The sequence below is a fragment of the Anticarsia gemmatalis genome, chromosome 5, assembly GCF_050436995.1.
Source record: "Anticarsia gemmatalis isolate Benzon Research Colony breed Stoneville strain chromosome 5, ilAntGemm2 primary, whole genome shotgun sequence".
In the NCBI taxonomy this organism is placed as follows: domain Eukaryota; kingdom Metazoa; phylum Arthropoda; class Insecta; order Lepidoptera; family Erebidae; genus Anticarsia; species Anticarsia gemmatalis.
In genome coordinates this window covers 4,392,616-4,411,591 of record NC_134749.1, presented here as the reverse complement: position 1 = coordinate 4,411,591, position 18,976 = coordinate 4,392,616, and the positions used below count along the sequence as shown (strand labels likewise).

The following is an 18,976-nucleotide window of genomic DNA, read 5'->3' as shown; positions in this document are numbered from 1 at the left end:
GTAATTAGTTTCAAAACTGGATTTTATTAACAGGTAATGTACATTATGAACAACAATTATTATTAAGATTCAGATTCGATATCTTGCCAACTTTAACATTTCATTAGAACTACCATATGAACGTGAGGTTTGAAATATGGCTGAAATGTACGGAACTTGTTTACATACATAAAACAAACAAAAATAAAACAACAAGTCATTTTAAATAAAAATTTAATACGTTTATTTATAATACATAGGCATATTGTCATGTAAATGTAAAAATATACAATACACTATCGCAACAAATAATTGAAACGCGACCGGAGCAGGCGTGGAATGTTCATACTTAATATGAAATCATTATGTAACAGATTAAAAAAAACGTAAACATTTCATGGCTCAACGCAAGCCTAGAGAATTCATAGAGGATCGTCTATTTTTATGAATTGAGAATGAAAGAACATCTTATAAAATGAGAGTGTGTTATTCACAAGACTTATAATAAGACGAGTGTTTGCACTCAAAACGATTTACTGCAATAATAACAAGAATGACACCGATGTCATTGACTTGACTGCAGTCTACACTCTACAGTGTAGCGAGACACGGGGAATTTGTGAACTAACTTATAGATAGGTGTACTGCATTATCACGCGATTATCACTATGTAGACAGTGATATGACGCCGCCAACGTAACAACGTGTATACTCTGTTTCAACACACGCTACTGCGAGTATGAACGTTGCTGTTTACTTATTTTACGTATATAAAATTAGAGCCATGATGCGAAGGACCGGAACTCGATAGTTCAACAGCCTTATGGAACTATATAAAGAAATAACTATATAAAATTATTTTTAAAGTGTTATTCTAATTTTAATTGTTTATCTAGTAGTGTGAGCACACACACGGCTATGTAGGAGTGTATTGTGCGGAAATATTATTGGCAAATGTCCAGATCGGTGGACAGTTGTCAGTTAGTCTTTACGCTCAGCAAGCCGTGCTGATATGTATTATAATTATACTCACGATATACCGTTCGGTCCATTAAATGTCACATAGGATTTTATGGTACATAAGAAACATAAGGTGTCGTCTTTATCAAATTATTACAATCGTTTTTATTATACATACTCTCATTTACATTGAAGACTATTCTATATAAAACATTTGTCAATTACTGAAACAGTTTGCAGATAGCACAAACTAGCAAACGGGGTACAGTATATTTAAGAAATAACATTTGTTTATTTTAAATGTAGCAAGGAGATCACATTTCTTCTTCATTTGTTTGCCGTTCACTAATTTGCGCAGAGCTTAGGGGGAATGTATAAACGGTTACTGTAAACTATTTATTTATCAGTCGTCACATTTGTTTGAATTTTCTTTCATTAAACTAGTCCCTATCCATTTTAAATATTTTTCAAAATATACAAACGAAATCTAAAATAAAACTTTATGTACAATATATAAAAGCTACAAAAATAAATAAAACAACGAAAATATAGTAATAAAGATAGGGTTTACACACGAGAATGAGATTTTAAATGACATAAACATTAAAGTTTAAAGTTGTTTCTAAATAACAAATACGCACTATATTGGTTGATTGATGGACGACACGTGAATCGGGTTCGACCAACAACACAAGAGCTGTGAACTGCTCGGACTGTTCCCTAATCAAATATCAAATGTTTATGTTCGGTGGCAGTACATTCCGTTCAGCGTCATCAATCACGTTGAACCCGATTTCGGTTTAGTAACAGTACACTCGTTGGCAACTTGACAACATTTGATGTCTGATTAGTTGTGTGAAGATTTAATGAGCATTTACAAACCGGGCGTTAATTACGTCGTCCATCAATATTCTGTTGGCAAAAACATTACAGTTTTGTGCATTAAATGTACGTTTTACAAATTTACTACATCTTATAATAAATTATATCGATTTAAAGTTCCAAAATAAATCATTTTTCTAAATCAGTAGACAAACACGATCAATATATAAATGAACTTTTAGCTCGGCGAAATGGCATCGACTCCCACTCACGTAGTACGAAAGCTCTCGTTTGGACGTCCAAACGTCGACTAATCGACAAATCTCACGGATCACTATCTTACTGACACACAAAAGCGACCGAACGCAACACTACGCGTTAACTACCTCCGTCGTTTCGTACGCGATATGAACGAGAAGCACTCAAAAAGATATCACGTCAGCATAAAATAAAAATACTGTTAATATCTAAGTTTCGTAGGCCGGTACACGAACGCAGAGTGAGATCGACGAACACTAAGCGCGTCGATCGACACTCAAACGAGTGTTGGAGAAAGTCGCTCTCGCACACTGCTGCATTCCCACCGTGTAACAAATAGGTATACTTAATAATAATCGATGCGGCGCGGTCAGGTCGCCGGGCGTCGTCACGCAGAAGGTCATGAGCGAGGACACTGGACGTGTCCGCGGGGCGCGCAGCAGCAGCGGGCGGCGGGACGGCGGCGGGTGGCGGCGCTCACACGGGCGTGCCGAAGTCGGGGTCCCCGTCGCCGGCCAGCAGGCGCGCCGGGAACACGGACCTCTCCGCCTCGCCGTTCGTCAACGCCGCGCCCTCCGTCACCCTCCGCGCCGACCCTATCCTGTGTACCGACACGGTTAATATGAGATATCAGGATGTGAACATCGACATCTTTCAAAAAAGTAAAGCGAGAACATTTTTATGACAAAGAATTATAAAATTGATAACTTAACCTCGAGGAAATTGTATCTTTTAATCATCATCATTACCGAAAGACGTCTCATATATTTATTGTTATCATACCTGAATCCTTTAGATTCTCTTCTAAGAGGTTTGATCTCGCCGTTAACGGGCTTAAATGGTTTGGAATCGATTCGTAGGTCTCTCGTATCGATATCGATGAGAGGCGGCTGTGCTGTCTCAGGAGGCGCAGGCGCCGGCGCCGGCGGCGGGGGCGCTAGCGGCGACTCAGGCACTACGGGTTACAAATATTTATAATTAATAATTAGGTAATTCTTAAGTCACTTTTTAATTGTAAATACTAACTTAGTATGAATACGTACCACTATCAGAAATGATGATTGCATTATCACAAGGCACTTCCGCCTGAGGCTCGTCGGACGAGGGAGCTTCGAGTTCAACCGGCCGGTACGCGCCCTTGGTGCGCCAGTCCTGAGACAATCAATCACTATTTATTACACACGTCCCATTACGAGTGCATGCCAAATATCTACATGATATGACGAATAAACGTTTGTTTACAGGCTACTTGGCGCTATTCTGAAAATATGATTATTAATAATAAGTACACGAACAGTAATTATTACAGTATTTGCGGAACATAATCGGTGTACAGTATCACTGGCGCGTCTCCAGGACGAGTGTACAAGTAATTTATTAGCCAAGGTCATGTGTGTTAGTGCAAATACCTACTTTCAATGTTGTTACTAACCAATTAACAAACATACATACTCTTTATAAATTCAAAGACACTTCTCGAAATCATTACATGAGAAATCTTTAACATATTAACCTGGTCGACATACAATGAGCTAAATTCACAAACTGAATTACAAAGTTTTACTAAACTGGTTTACAACAAAGTTATCAGCATATGTTCAGAATGTAACCTTGGGATAAATGACATTATGTTATATTATGTTCAGAAATATAGTATCAAGTAATTAACGGTCTTAAAAGCAGTGTTTAATCAAGTAAGTAGTTGTACAGCGTTAGTGCGTGTACCTGCGGTTTACGTTTTTTCTTGAGTGCCTGCGGTCTGGCGTGCACGGGCGTGGAGTTGTTGGACTCGCCAGACGAGCACTCGCGCGCCACGCGCCCCGCCCGACCGTTGCCCGACCACTGTGCATGCAGTTAGCTCACGTCACACTTCACACGCTTATGTTATTTGTATGATGATACAATTATTAGACATTGCTTCATTTTTATTAGCACCGATTGTATAATTTGGTAGGTAGCAGACATTACCACTGTTCAGGACAACAGACAGTATAAACCTTATGAACATAAATTACGAAAATGGCTCAATCAAGGTCCCAATGATAGAAAGAGAACGAAAGTGTAATTCATTGTGATGAAGCAACATAAAATTCACAACAACACAACTCTGAAAACATTTTAAGCTGACAAGACAATAGAAAACACAATATGAAATTGGGAACATAACATTATGTAGGTCAAACAATAATATTTTTGTGTTAATAAGCGAGTGTTACCTCGAGCCTTGCCTCAATTTTGATGGAGTCGTCGTCCATGTCGAGAATGTTCAGGTTGTTGTTGATGTTGTTGTAGTCTGGATAGGGGGCGGGCGGCGCCGCGCCCACGCGGTACGTGTCCGATTCGCACTCGCTCCCTGACCCCGCCTCCGACGTACGTCTACGTGCAAACATATTAATTAGTCGATGATCATATAGATAAGTCTTGGGTAAGATATAAATCGAGTAGACGGTAGAATTACATGGTAAATAGATTGTAAGTAGTGCCATTCAAAGATACAACATAGGTATTACATTTTGTACTAGGTGTCGTAGGTGTTTCTATTTCAATAATACCTTTTTTACATGCGTCACAGTTGCTTATTCTACTGAATCCGTGTCTATATCATGTTTTATAGTAATAATAGCCGCAACGCAAAGTTTTGCAAATCTCTAAGAGATAGTTCTTAGAAAATAATACCTCGGTTGACCTATGAGTCACATTGCTATTTAGAATATATTTATGTTGCATTTGAATGCTGTTAACGAATGCAATAAAGAGTCTGTACTTTTGTCCTCTAAATTAGTCTAAATGTGATGTCAATAAAACGTTGAATAAAAATAATAGCTACAAAATTCATAGATGTTACATACAATAGCTTAATACAAAGATTAAAAGGTATATTCCCAGCAATTGTCCACTCTTACACTGTTCCCCGGGGTGACAAATGGGTATACAAGTAGGAAGAAGATTCTCAGTTGTCACCCGGGTGACAGTGTTAGAGGAGACAACTGGGAATATACCGATTAAAAACGAAAATGTCGAACATTTTCCTTCTTATTCATAAAAATATATGAAGTTATGAAAGGCTTATAATTTTGTTTCTTTCACTCTTTAGTGCAATGAAAAAAGAGAAAACATATTGTAGCACAGTTTTTTAACTAAAAAAGGTTTATAGTGTGTTTATGAATAAGAGGGTTTGACTAACAATTGTAACTTTAAATTCGTCTTTTAGACTATCGGGTATCAACATAAGGCGTTTACAAATTTCATCAAAACATTGTAAATAGACTGCGCCGACAATTAGAGGCGTCGTTACGTATCGACAACGTCTAGACGCGAGTGTGACAATGTATTAGATGTGGTGCCAACAACACATGTGACTGACAACACACCGACGTTGTGTTCGATATAAACTTGCCTACTATTTGTACAATATACTGTTACATTTTATGAACATGCGAAATTGCGGTTGGTATAATAAAAATGTTTTTATTTATAAACGACACGTGTTTACATCATACGGTGTGCCCTTTTATAGACTTGTTATTTTTTCACTTTTTGGCTATTTTTGTAATTTACTTAATTTTTGAACATGACAACTATTTTCGGCAAAACGAAGCGAAAAGTATACAGACTTATTAAGCCAAATCTTAGGTTGTATTAATTTGATTACCTTCTATTAATCACGTTCATTAGTGCCAAAAGCTCGCCTAGGTTATTTATTGGCGTTGGCTTAATATCGGATGTATAATAGCAGGAAAATAGATTGGGCACTATGTCACGGTAATAAATGCCATTACATAATAGTATTAGTATCTACATTAGACAAGTTACAACAAAGATCATTTATTATTGATACCATTACTATCCCACATTCCCACTGCTGAATAAATAAGGTCTTCTGAAGAATTGAGAAAGGGTTTAGGCCTAAAGTTTACGCTGGTCAAATGTGGATTTGCATACTTTGCTATCTATTATTGAAGAACTCTCAGATATTCTAGGAATGGATAGGATATTTTTCTTAATACTATCATTTCTGGTGGTAGCTTGTACATCTCTATTGTCAACATACTTTTTATTGTGCCGTCATAAAAGTCGTTAAATCTCACAACTATCACTGAAATATAAGTTATACAGAGCATCTTCTAAAACTGACCTTTCGTAGGCACTGGTCGCTTGTTAGTTGTTGTAATTAAGTATTTTGCTCTTATTAACTTTAAGCTAGTGATTCAATGAGCACAAGCTCAAAGTTGATATAGAAGTCTTAAATCCACGTCGTGAGCTTACGGGCAGTTCAAACATGTTTGACACTAGATTTACTGGTATACATACCCAAGAAATCCATACTAATATTATAAATGCTAAAGTAACTCTGTCTGTCTGTCACTCAATCACGCCTAAACTACTGAACCAATTTGCATGAAATTTGGTATGGAGATATTTTGATACCCGAGAAAGGACATAGGCTACTTTTTACTCCGGGAAAATGACGCATTTCCATGGGAAAATTGAGGTGGCGGACGAAGTCGCGGGTAAAAGCCAGTAACTTATAAAACATTCCTCCTACACGAAATTAGTCACATATGTCGGTTGTGCGCACCATCGCATCGGTTGCGTACCACATAGAAAAATTCGTTGCGCATTTCAGCATTGCAAAGAACATCGTGTATATAAGTAGACTATGTTGTATAGCACGCCATAGACGTGCGCCACCGATCCGGGCGTAGGTAGAAAGTATTCCGTACTAACCTGTTATAGTCGGGTGTACGCGGCGCAGTGGGCGTGGCGCCCGAGCCGTCCTGCTCCCCGCCGAACACGTCACTGTCCTCAGGGTACAAGGGAAACCTGCAAGTAAGGTATTACAGATTTACTTTTAATGTTTTACTGCGTGTGGATGACTACATTTAAATATATTTGTGACAACAACAATACCTACTAATAGGTACATAATTTTTATAGGTTATTATGGAAGAAAATTCACAATTGACATTTATTTTGTCGAAAAGGATCTCTATTTTTATTCAAATATGAACACAACTCTAGAATGTAGATAACATCTGAAGAGGTAACAAAATGGTTAAATATTTTGAGGAGACAAAAAAGTACTCTCGAATAAAAGTAATATATAGTACGTGACTATATAGTACGTGACTGACCTGTAATTGTCTTCAGATAATCTGTCCTCGTCATCCGTCGCTATGAACTGTACACAGAGCGCGCAGTCTCCCTTCACACTCTGCAGAGCTTGCACCGCATCCTTGTGTGTAGCCTGCGATTACACCTTACTTTAGAAACGTATAATTTTACTTACTACTTTAATTTTACTTGTTCATATATTCCTACACACAAAGAATCTGTTTTTTATAACAGTTAATATTTAAGCTATACTTCCATTCACAGACAACCAGATTTATGACACAAACTAAAGTGTATGTAGACGTGTCATTTCATAGATGGGTGACCGCATAATAGTATTTAAACTAAGTGTCTCAGTGCTTCGGAGGGCACGTTAAAAGTCGGTCCCGGTTTTATTAATTAAGATAAAGATAATAGTCGTTAGGCCACGTCAGAGGCCCTTCAGGCGGCTTGAACAACTTTGACACTAGGTTTACCATTAACCATACAATAAGAAAAAGGTGAAGTAAAGATTTTTAGCACGTTTTTTAATGATGTATGGCACGTTACCCGTGAGAGGTCAACGTCGTTGATGGCGAGGATGGCGTCGCCCACGTACAGCTCGCGGGTGAGCGCGGCCGGCCCGCCCGCCTCCAGCTCCGAGATCAAGATGGGCACGCCGTGCTCGCGACCACCCTGTGTATTTGATAGAAAACATGTAGGTATTAGCGTCGCGTTTACATTCAGGTTTAAATACAATTCGGGAAAAGGTTATATGTGAACACGACAATCGTTCCACGGAAACGGCGTCTACTCAATAAAATTTAATAGAGTAGACCGTGATCGTCTCCCGGTGGTCTCGTATCAGAAGGATGTCACGGTGTAGTTAGTACGTACAGTGACGGAGATGCCGAGGCCGAGGTGCGGCGAGCGGCGCACGCGCACGGTGCGGGGCGGCGCGCGCGCGGGCGGCGGGTGCGGCGCGGGCGGCGGCCGCGCTGAGCCCCGCCCGGCGCCGCCCGCGCCGCGGCACACGCGCACCAGCGTCTTGTGCCGCTGCACCAGGATCTCCGCCTCCACCTCACGGACACAAACAAAGTATAATGTTAAATGTAAGGAATGGGTAAAGTTTAATTCGAACCATAATCTAACTGGTACTTTGCAACGAATCGCAACTGGCGAGATATGACTGTCTGTCATTTGGTCATTTGACCCGAACCACGAGAGCACTGCGAAGCTTATTCAATGTACCTGCATAAAAAACTGAACCATTCCTATCTGCCTCCCAGAAAATAAATGTCCGTAATATTTTTACAACAACACTTGACGTAGCTAACATATTTTCGATATAACTTCGTTATTTCTGTCTCCGAATTATACACAATTTCAGAAAGCAAACTAAACTTACTGGTACCTATATCAATGACGACTAAACGACAATCTCTCTTTTGAGAGATCATTCAGTAACTATCTAAGCGTCATAAATGCAATTATATTGGTTGAATCTCGAGATCCTCACTAGAAAGTAACTCTACAGACTTAAGTAAACATCACAGACGCGCATTACGCCTTTACATACCTATTCAAATAAAGGTGGTCAATCGAATTGAACACGTGCAAATGTTTGCACTTTGCAATGTAATGAGTATATTAAGAAACAACACATCTGGTTAAAAGAAATACGGTATGGGGAAATTCTCAGTAACAATGCCATATTTGAAACCTTGCCAAAGAGGAACTTGTTCCAGAATTATGTCATTATGCATGGGATAATCCCAATATGTAAAATAAATATAATTGACATCACACATTTGTGCCTAAGGCTTTCTAAGTAGAATAAGAAGGCGTATTATGCTTTGTTATTCCATACATAGGACTTAAGGGCCTACACACAAAACAGAGTTGCGGCGCCGCGCCGCAACGCAACGCGCCGTTCAGCGTTGCGTTGCGGTGCCGCGAAACGAAGCGTTCCGCTACTGTACTATGGAGTGACTGTACTGTTTAATTCGAATGTGCGGCGCGTTGCAGAACGCAAAATTCTAGGAAGCGGCAGGCAGCGCCGCCAAAACCGGCGGCGCGGCGCCGCAACGCCGTATTGTGTGTAGGCCCTAAGCAATGAAAGCGACAAGCAGTATATAAATAACAGCTCACTCTCGTTACACTTTTGCAAGTGCCTCTCAACCGATCTAAATATCCAGAATTGATCAATTGTAGATATCTACGAGAAACAAACTAATTATTTGAAAAAAAAAAATCTATATGAGTAAAGCCAGAGTACAGCGCAATAACTACGTAATTAATTACCATAATGTTGAAACATACCTGAGCCCACAGTGTGTCTCTAAGTTCAGCGCGCATGTCTCTACCTAGCAGTTGTAACTGTTGTATTCTGCCCGCCAGCTCTTTGTCCAAATACTTTGTCGCCAGTCTGGAAATTACATTACACGCATTGTAAATATGATATGTACCAATATTATTATGTGTAAAGACGAGATCAACTCCATGTTTCCATCTCCTTAAAATGTGGATATATGTAATTGTCTCTTGTTATACTTATAAACAAATTATTTTCAAAATGATTTCTACAATTACAAGAGTTGTTAACTTAATACACGTTCGAATTAAAAATTCGAACCCAAAGTTAGAGCACTTTAGATGTCACTTAAACTTCAAGAGATTATAACTCAATTTTATACTGGAAGAGGGTCTAAAGAAACATCTGTATATATGACACCAGTGTCGCTTGAACAATTCTTAAAAATATACATATTTAAGGGCTGCATGGTAAGCAACGGTTAAGCTTCGATAAAGATGAGACTCAAATGTATAAAAAAATATATGTACCTGGCTCCAAAAAGCTCGGAGTGTAGTGCCAGAACAGTTTCCCTGAGCGCGGCATTTTCTCTCGCGAGTTGCGCGGCCTCGGCACGCGCCCGCGCCGCGTCCGTCACGTTCCCGGCTGCATCGCCGCTCTCCTGACACCCTCCTGCACATTCATGCACTACTTTAAATTTACCTCCCATACTGTACTATCCCAATACATGCCGAGGATTGAGGCAAATATATGAGTCAATAGTATTTAATGTTTGAGCATCGAATCCGTATAGGTAGGCAGTGCCTACCACTAGGCACCTTAATATGATATGTACAATTTCAGTAGAATACAGGTAATTTGATTTTTGGTCAAATTGGTATGAAAATATTTGCAAATGATCATACGAATGATTAATATGTTGCTTCTGAGTGCAATTATATAATTTAATTAACATTTTGAAACGAATACTTTAATGAAACATAGTTTTAGCGTAGGAAGTACTTATATTTAATCTAGGCAAGCTCTTTTTTCTATTTTACCTAGTGATATTAATATTAATAATTTTGATGTGTTTGGGTCTACTGAAGTTCTAAAATTGTAACGTTAAGCTCAAGCTTTGGTATGTAGTTGCGTAGGCATTAGAAGCTCGTGTGTCGGAGGTCAACACAGAGAGGTTGGGTCGTACTCCGTAGAACACAGACAGCTTGAGAGCCTACACAAGGTTACAAGGACGCGAAATATTAAACTTTTACACCTCCATAATAAACAAACGTAACTTCGATTATCTATATGTTTATTTGAGCCTACAAAATCCATATCGTCATCTTTCGCATTTCAGATATTCCAATTTAGTACTAAAAAGTGGATACCTATTGACTACAAAAGTTAACAATACCACCGGCAGCTGGCACCTGCCAGTACGGAATGATATGTAAGTAGGTACCTATACCTAGTTTGTTCATAACGCACAAGTGTCAGCGAACAATTGTACAAACTGTAACAGTTACACTGCACGTTTGCACAATTGCTTGATGACATGCGCGAGCGCAACTGACCACTTCCGTATCTTTGGAATGCTTATTACTCTCCGCTGATTTTTGAATGTAACTGGGTTACTCCTTTTCACTTAAACAACTAACTAATTAAACATAATATAGACTTATGGGTCACCGCATATCTAGAAGAGACTGTGTAGAGCTGACAATAACAGCAGACAATCGCGCCTGTCTTTACGACACCCGAGGAGAGACGATTGTATTGTACTGCTTCGTGGCTCTATATTTATATATTCTAAGTAAGAGGGTTTAGAATCTATTTGTCATAAAATTTTGCGACTAGAAGACATAGTTTTTACAGCACAGACACTTTTACAGCATTTCGCTAATTAGTTATTTATGTGTTGTGTTTTTCAACAAAGATTGTTACATGTAGTTTCTTTCCAAGAGGTTTGTTTAAACAATACAATATAAACCTACCAGCTGACGCCGCTCGTGCCTGCACCAATTCCGCCCTCATGTCGACGAGCTCAGCCTGCAAACAGAAAAAAAAGACACTTAATCTCTATCGATAAAATCCCCCAAACAAATGGAAGGCATCATATATCAACAATAAGTAGTGTCGAATGTCAGGGATGTGATTCAGCACAATAAAATTTAATCTCGGGCCCAAATCAATGGCAGCGTAAATCCGAATTAAAGGAGCGATATATGTAGCGGGCGTGTATGTCGTCACACACTAAACACATAAATCGTTTGACTTCTGCACCCTCAATGGGTTTGTTGAGGGCTCCCCTGATGAACGCGTGTCGTGCCCACAGCCTACCCTCATCTACCGATGTCTACATGTCATTTCTCCGCCAATTCCGCAATGATTTATGTTATTACTTCAGTTGAAGATGATTTAGGTCGCTGTGGCCGCATGATCTCATTCTCGTTTCTAAGAAACATTGTCATTTTACTTATTTAGCCAACCATAATCCTAGGTATTCTGTGTACACATTAGCGTGCACCGCAAAAGGCCGGTTATAATTTTCTTCTGGAACAAGCTTAATATGATTTCGCAGTAAAAAAAAATTGAACCGCAAGAACTAGGATTAGATGGAAATCGATTATACCCGTCCAACGTTTAACAAGATCCTTACAAGGAGGTATCTATTAACTGCATCATTTTATGCAAATGTAAGCCATTCAATTGTATAGATAATTATTTTTAAACCAACTTAATATCAAAGTTAAAGTGTATCAATAATGTAGATAGACATAATAAAGTGTATATGAGTTTTATGTACACTTAGTATATATTTTAAAATGAATGGAACTATGCAATGGCCACTAGCACTCGACATGTCTTTACATTTCACGTATGAGGGCGTTGACGGTAATTATTTGAGCGTGTAATCCAAAAATACATGCAGTTGCACTATTAAAGCGCACTGTTGCAATGCACGGGAATTAAACTATTATAATGTAGATGTATCTCGAGTGGGTACGATGGTATGATCTCACGGCAGCTGCACACAGGTGGCCGTGCCGCAATGATGGGCACCCAATACCGTGTACACTGTACGTACATTCCTTATTTCTATGTTCACTACATATATGCCTATACTGAAGAAAAAAAAACAATGTTCAACTAAATAATTAGTTGAACAAATGAACGATATCTCAGCAAAAGTAATGATTAATCCATTGCGGAACTACAATATTACGTATGTAAATAGAATGAGGGAAAGCTAGCTTCAGTAAAAGCTTATGAGCAAAAACAATGAGAGAATTTTCATCAGTGTGTCATGATGCGTACGCAACATTTACTAAAACATTTTTTATCATTGATTGAAACTATAATAAGATCCACACTACATAAACATGTTCAGACAACTTAAATTATTTTAATTTCAACTGTGTAACCGAACAGCCCACTGCGACGCTAATAAGTAATTTCAATCGCGTCAATTGTGAACTGAACCTTGATTTATTATGGAGTCATTACGGAAAGGGTGCCATTACACAAACGGTACTAGAAGCGGTATCCCTCTCAAATAATAACAGCGAAGCTGATCACTATTTAAATCAATATAAAAGAACATTATGATAGGCTTCGGATAACTCAATTTTATGACCATCATTTAATTAAAATTTTACAAATGGGATTCAAAAACTTGGTCAAATTTGTGATGCACTTTAAAATGTATCTTTAATGATACTGAATTTTATAATGATTTATTAAAATAAAACATAAAAACCTGTTTAGTTAACTTGTTAAACGAATAAGTTACTGTAAAGGTTGCCCACCATAACCCACGCTATAAATTATTGAGTCTAACAACTAGTTAGCTGTTACTATTGAAACATATTCGGTAAGTATTGTATTTAGATTTAAGCGATTGGCTAACGCGAACTAGAATTGTAACCATTAAACTAATGAGTGGGTACTAGGTATCACACATTTCGTGTACTTCAAAGCTTCAAGTACCTAATAGAAAAGTATTGAAAAAATCGAATTGCGTTTATCTCATCAAGCTTGCTGTAAAATATATAAACTTTAGTAAATATTTTTGACAATAGGAAAAACCGGTGTGTAGCACACTTCCTACCGAGTTTCCTTTCAATGCAGCAGAATTTTGTCAGAATAAAGTTATCGGAAATGTCATGCAATAAAGCAATTTCTTTGTTTGCTATCATAAAGTATTTCGTATGCAACTAACACATTGCTTAAACTTTAAAGTTAAGAGGCAGCCTTCACAAATATTATTTCGAAATAGCTAGGTTTGTCACAACGTTTATAACTCAAAAGTTTTGTCAGGTCAGGTACACTACACGCCTTTCAAACACAATACTTTTGAGCGTGCTATCGACCGTATAGACTTTCAGCACCCTTTGCAGTTATCCTTGGCACGCATGATTACGTATGTAGTTATACTGCACTCAAATACTATAAACAGCCAAACATATTATGTATGAAAAGAACATGTCGACTAGTCACACAACAAAGTATGCGGGCTTGCACTCTCAATATTTAAACTACAATGTCTGGGATGAGTATGTCTCGTAGTATACACCAATAAACACGACCTACGCTGATTCCAAGATCATTATCGCCTGAACACAAAGTGGGCGTTTGTTGTTGTTAACGGCGGTCGTGAATATTATAACGATGAAAAATCTAACGTCTCTAACACATCACTATTAGATGCAGTATAAAATCCATTATAATAAATGAACAGTTAAGTTGTATTGCGAGACAATGAATACGATTCATTAGGGCCGCAATAAAACGCGCGTATCACAGAACGGTCGGCCGACGGCAATTTAAATACCGACTTCAACGACAGTGCCCAGTTACTTTCATCTCTTCCCTAATTAAGTTGCAAGTTATTGCGATATGTCTGGGACATAGCAATAAAGCGGCTCCAGCGAGAGCAGCCAAACATTACATCTATCTAGCGAACGGTGTAAAGTGCAAAAGAAGCGATTCATGCTGTGTTGACCGAGGCTTTCTGCTTTACGCGGTGTGGGCGCCTGATCTCAGATAACAAGTAACAAACGGAAGATTGATTCACCGCTGTTTGATATCATTGCACACATCTCAGATACATGAAAGATTTGATCGTTCGGTTCGGAGCACGCGCCGCCCGCCGGCGCTAGCGCACACACGTATGTATGGCTGACAGTTCACGTAAAGCAACAACAATAAATCTCCGATCAGTGTGTCGACACTTTACACATCTTACGAGATGAAATCTGATTCTCATGAATAACAGCACATGGCACCACATTTTAATAGCATTCCCCATGAAAGCTCTCAAGTCTTGTTTGGCATGTTTAAGGGACCACACGTGTGATCTACACTTATAATTGAATTAACTGCGTGACAACGTTTGCATACATCTTGTAGAGTTATATAAACGTGAAAGTATACACAATGAGGAATAAAAATTTTAGAAAAATCATTACTATGCAATTGAAGTTATTTATGTATTCAACGATTAATGGTACATAACTGGTTGAACTTTAAAATTTCTGGTCGTCTTGGAATAAATAATCCTTTAATACCCTCATACAATATCTATGATTAGATACGGATTCGGATTGGGTTTATTTTTAGTGAAAAGTCAAGCGACTTACAACTTTAGCTTTAATTACTAAAATAAACTGAATTTAGTAAAATTATACCCGTTAGAGCTTTATTTATAACGTCACAAAGATTTGTGTGTGTTTGGACGTGAAAGGAGTTTGTATATTATTATGTTTGCTCACTTTCTTCATAAGTTTCTTTATACATCGAAATCTATCTAATCTCCTGCAGTAGTATATTTTTTTTATCTTTAAGAGCTTTTTCACAGGCAAGTCAACTTCTAGTGCTATATTAAATACCGTTGGTGGAATCAAGATAGAAATTAAAACGAAAAACTGGATGACAGCAGACAAAAACTTATTTGCCTAAAGAAATTAATTAAGAATTAAGAGAAAAGAGAAATTTTACAATTAAATGATTGATTTAGAATTCGGATAATGAGAATCAAGGCGGGATAATAATTGTTTGGAAACAAGTTGTTTGCACTGTAGTCTGTACAATAGCATTTCCCTGAGCGTTTACATGAGGTCATTGTTTCGCCGGTCTTGAACGCCCTACATGCATTGTTTATGACTCTGACAAATACTTGCAACGTGTGTAACTCTTCATTTACATGCGCCCCAGCCGCGCTCACGCTCGCATCACGACGAGGACGCAACTGTCCTCCAACTTTTCACTCATTGCCAGTCAATATGCTAATTCTTTCGCTACCGTTCGCCAGCCAACTTACAAGCTGACACAAACACTGTTATATGTTAAAATTGACACGCTCTGATATGGTAAATTATAAAATTGAATTTTTACGTGAACTGACAATAATGTAGATCATAGTTCATCTGTACCAGATCAACAGATAGCGGTATGCACGCCCACACTGCAATGATACTTGACGCTTGTGCAATGATCTTCAAACTTACATTAGAATCTACAGCTGTATTGCAGTCCCTGTTGCATTATCATAAAATGTATTTTGAGCAGATCGCCTGCACAGATCTATTAGAGGATTTTATGAATGATAACGAAATCAATTGAATGCACCTATATTGGAACAATGGTGAGAGTACGAGGTGCAAAGGTGATGGATTACCACCCAGGAAATGAATGTTATCGAACAAACGCCATGAGTAGTGGATGAGAACTCCACGGGGAGCTCGACCCATTTGCCCTATCTAAGGCAAAGGATTATAAGGTACCGCTTTTCACTCTATCCTCAAGATAGTTTCCATTAATAAACGATAAAAATAAATAAAGTCATACCATATAAGCTACACAAATGTCAGTTAAAAATATGCTCGTAAGGCGTTAGTAAGACAAATAGTTCAATATAATTAAACTATCCTACCATGTTTTCTCCTTTCAAACACGTATTATATATATGTTGTATGTTTAAAAGATGATTCAAATGGATGTTTAATGACATAAAAGACAGTAAGATATCAGTTCGTTACATCTTACAAATGACGCCCGAATTTATATCAGAAACAAATGTTAGGCACTTGCATTGGAGAGGATCCAAATTATTTATCACACTTAAAATTACGCCAAGTATTAAACATATCAATTAAAGCGATGAAAAGAGTAAAATTAAACAGGCTATGTACGTATAATTATTTCACAAGAAGTCCTTGTGATTAAATTAAGTAGCCAGTCACATATTTCAATGACGAATAAAATATGCATGCACATTCGTGTGATATTATGTTCGTGATCGCACCTGGCAAGCGCAAGCGCAAGCTCAGGCGTATTGCACTTTCCGGGCCTGCGCCGCGTCGTGTTGTCTACGACAATTTCGCGACACACGATTCTAAGAAGCGAATCAATGCAACACATGCACTGCAACCCGAATGAGGATATGCAAATCTCAGTGTTCTTATAATGTCCGGTGTAGAATTACTAGTGTACATTGTACCATTGTCCTACGTTCCACGTAATTGTAGTCTTCGGCCTCCGCCTTGTTTGCACTCAGACGATACATGCAATTAATCATGATCAAATTAACAATTACTTTGATTCATTAACAAAAGATTGAGTTACATTATTCATATACGTATGTAACCGTTAATAATAATATATTCGATGTACACCTGACAAAAACTAGTTATTGCATAATACTCGTGTGGTTAATGACAAAACCAGTCAAATCTAATGAATTGGCAGTAATCGAAAAACAGTTACGGGAGACAAGAGTATTTTATTTAGTACGTGTTCATATTACGAATTGATTAAAACGCTCATTTCGATGATAAATCTGTTAATAAAGTATTGAAATATATGTGCATGTACGTACGTTTAATTTGATATCGTGGTGGGAGCTAAGCACACAAAGCTTCGGGGTCAAGTTCAACAAACGCGTATGCAAGACATTTCTGATATACAACTCTCCTGCGAAAGGATAGTATCCTTTGTGTTATTCCCACGCGTATTGAGATCCTTATCCTATCAATTGTTGACCAAATACGTAGCACGCTATTAAAATGCACCAATTTATTCCCATTAAGTACTAAAGTGTGTTAACAATATTACGTAGTGAGTTAGTGACATGCGTATGTTTTTATATGTGATACCAGCAGATTAATTGCTTGACAAGTTAATTACAACGACATTAACATCCAAACAATCAAAATCACTGTAGGTACACAAAGCGATAAATAAATATGAGCTATTAAAATGTGTAAAAGACCCGTTACTTTACGATGATATGTCTCTCCAGTTGTTTATCAAATAAGACACTCAAAATAGTTTGATAACAATGAATCCAGGTCGGTACTTCCAGAACGGTGTCGCGAGTCAGGATATGTCATCTTTGTGTTATAACATGTTTAGAAACAGGAGCGCCGAGTGTTCATATTTTATAGTGTCATTAAACACAATAACTTTTATCAACAATGCTCCCAGACGCATAAAAATAAACAAACAATAAAAATGATTTTAAGCTATAAAATTATAATGCAGCGGTTTATGGGTATTCCACTGAGCAGTAAAATTGGCGTCGCCATCGAAGAGTCTGGTAGTAGGTATGGCCTGTGATGTGAATCATCCTTTCGAGGCCACAAAGATTGCATAGCAAGGTGCAACGTATTTATCACATGCACTTTATATTACAGCAAATAGAGCATGATGCACTCTACCTGAATTCCTGTGCGATTTTCAATACTTTTGAGCGGTTTTCCTATAATAAGCAATTCCGCGGCGCAATAGTCGACCACATCAAGAGCGTCGTGAGTAATGTTCAATGTTTCTATTGAAGGCTAGGAAACAGGTTTACGGGTCTGGTCCGATGTTTGCGGTCACGACGTCCGCCGAGGATGGTGGCACGCTCGGCCGCACCACAAAGTGGACCGCTGGGAGTCAACCACCACTGTCTCTCCCCCACCCGCCTGCACCACCACCCTCACAAAACCTCAAAACATGGAATCGTAAAGGCGCACATAACTTGTGTATCATATCGGGTAACGACCTGAATAGGGGAAACACAATAGCATTCACGAAAGACGCGACGCTTTCGAGATAAGTTTCCGAGAACAAAGCTTACGCCAACAGATGAATCTTCGTCTATTGAATGGTCACGTACGTTATACTAAATACGGTTCGGCCCTTTAGATTTGCGAAAACTTACATTAATGTTATCTAACAGCTTGCCTCACCCGCACATATCCGCTTATGTATAAAAGCCTTCGATTGAAATTCCATTTCGCACGGTGACAAGGGCGCGATGGTTAGATTACAAAATAAGCGATATTATAATTCACATCTTTCCATAGAGACAAAAATGCAAATAGTATGCGGTTTAATACGTTTAGCCATGCTCGAGCTTACGCAGAAATAAATTACTGCCCCCGTCACGACTTTTATTCAAATGATCTCTATCTTTAGACTAAGAATCGTTTTTCTATCGTATTATTTTATTGCTACAAGAATCAAAAACAATTTACTTGCACAGCATTAGTACTATTATTTTTTAAATAATAGACATGG

At 38.2% G+C, this 18,976-nt stretch overlaps 1 protein-coding gene across 6 annotated transcripts in view; it reads right to left on the bottom strand.

Moving 5' to 3' along the window:
• Positions 1 to 196: 196 nt before the first annotated feature.
• Positions 197 to 18,976, bottom strand: part of LOC142972856 (Golgi-associated PDZ and coiled-coil motif-containing protein-like) — a 44,225-nt gene continuing 25,445 nt past the window's right edge. For 2 of the 6 annotated variants that reach the window (XM_076114211.1, XM_076114212.1), the window contains exons 3-14: positions 11,404 to 11,458; positions 9,958 to 10,114; positions 9,436 to 9,541; positions 8,011 to 8,193; positions 7,684 to 7,809; positions 7,155 to 7,267; positions 6,748 to 6,843; positions 4,236 to 4,395; positions 3,745 to 3,861; positions 3,063 to 3,171; positions 2,803 to 2,974; positions 197 to 2,620 (exon numbers count right to left, since the gene is read on the bottom strand). In XM_076114211.1, coding sequence (XP_075970326.1) covers positions 2,497 to 2,620; positions 2,803 to 2,974; positions 3,063 to 3,171; positions 3,745 to 3,861; positions 4,236 to 4,395; positions 6,748 to 6,843; positions 7,155 to 7,267; positions 7,684 to 7,809; positions 8,011 to 8,193; positions 9,436 to 9,541; positions 9,958 to 10,114; positions 11,404 to 11,458 — 1,518 coding nt within the window. In that variant the 3' untranslated portion in view covers positions 197 to 2,496. The remainder of the gene's footprint in view (positions 2,621 to 2,802; positions 2,975 to 3,062; positions 3,172 to 3,744; positions 3,862 to 4,235; positions 4,396 to 6,747; positions 6,844 to 7,154; positions 7,268 to 7,683; positions 7,810 to 8,010; positions 8,194 to 9,435; positions 9,542 to 9,957; positions 10,115 to 11,403; positions 11,459 to 18,976) is intronic. The other 4 variants (XM_076114213.1, XM_076114214.1, XM_076114215.1 and 1 more) reach the window with 4 other exon arrangements.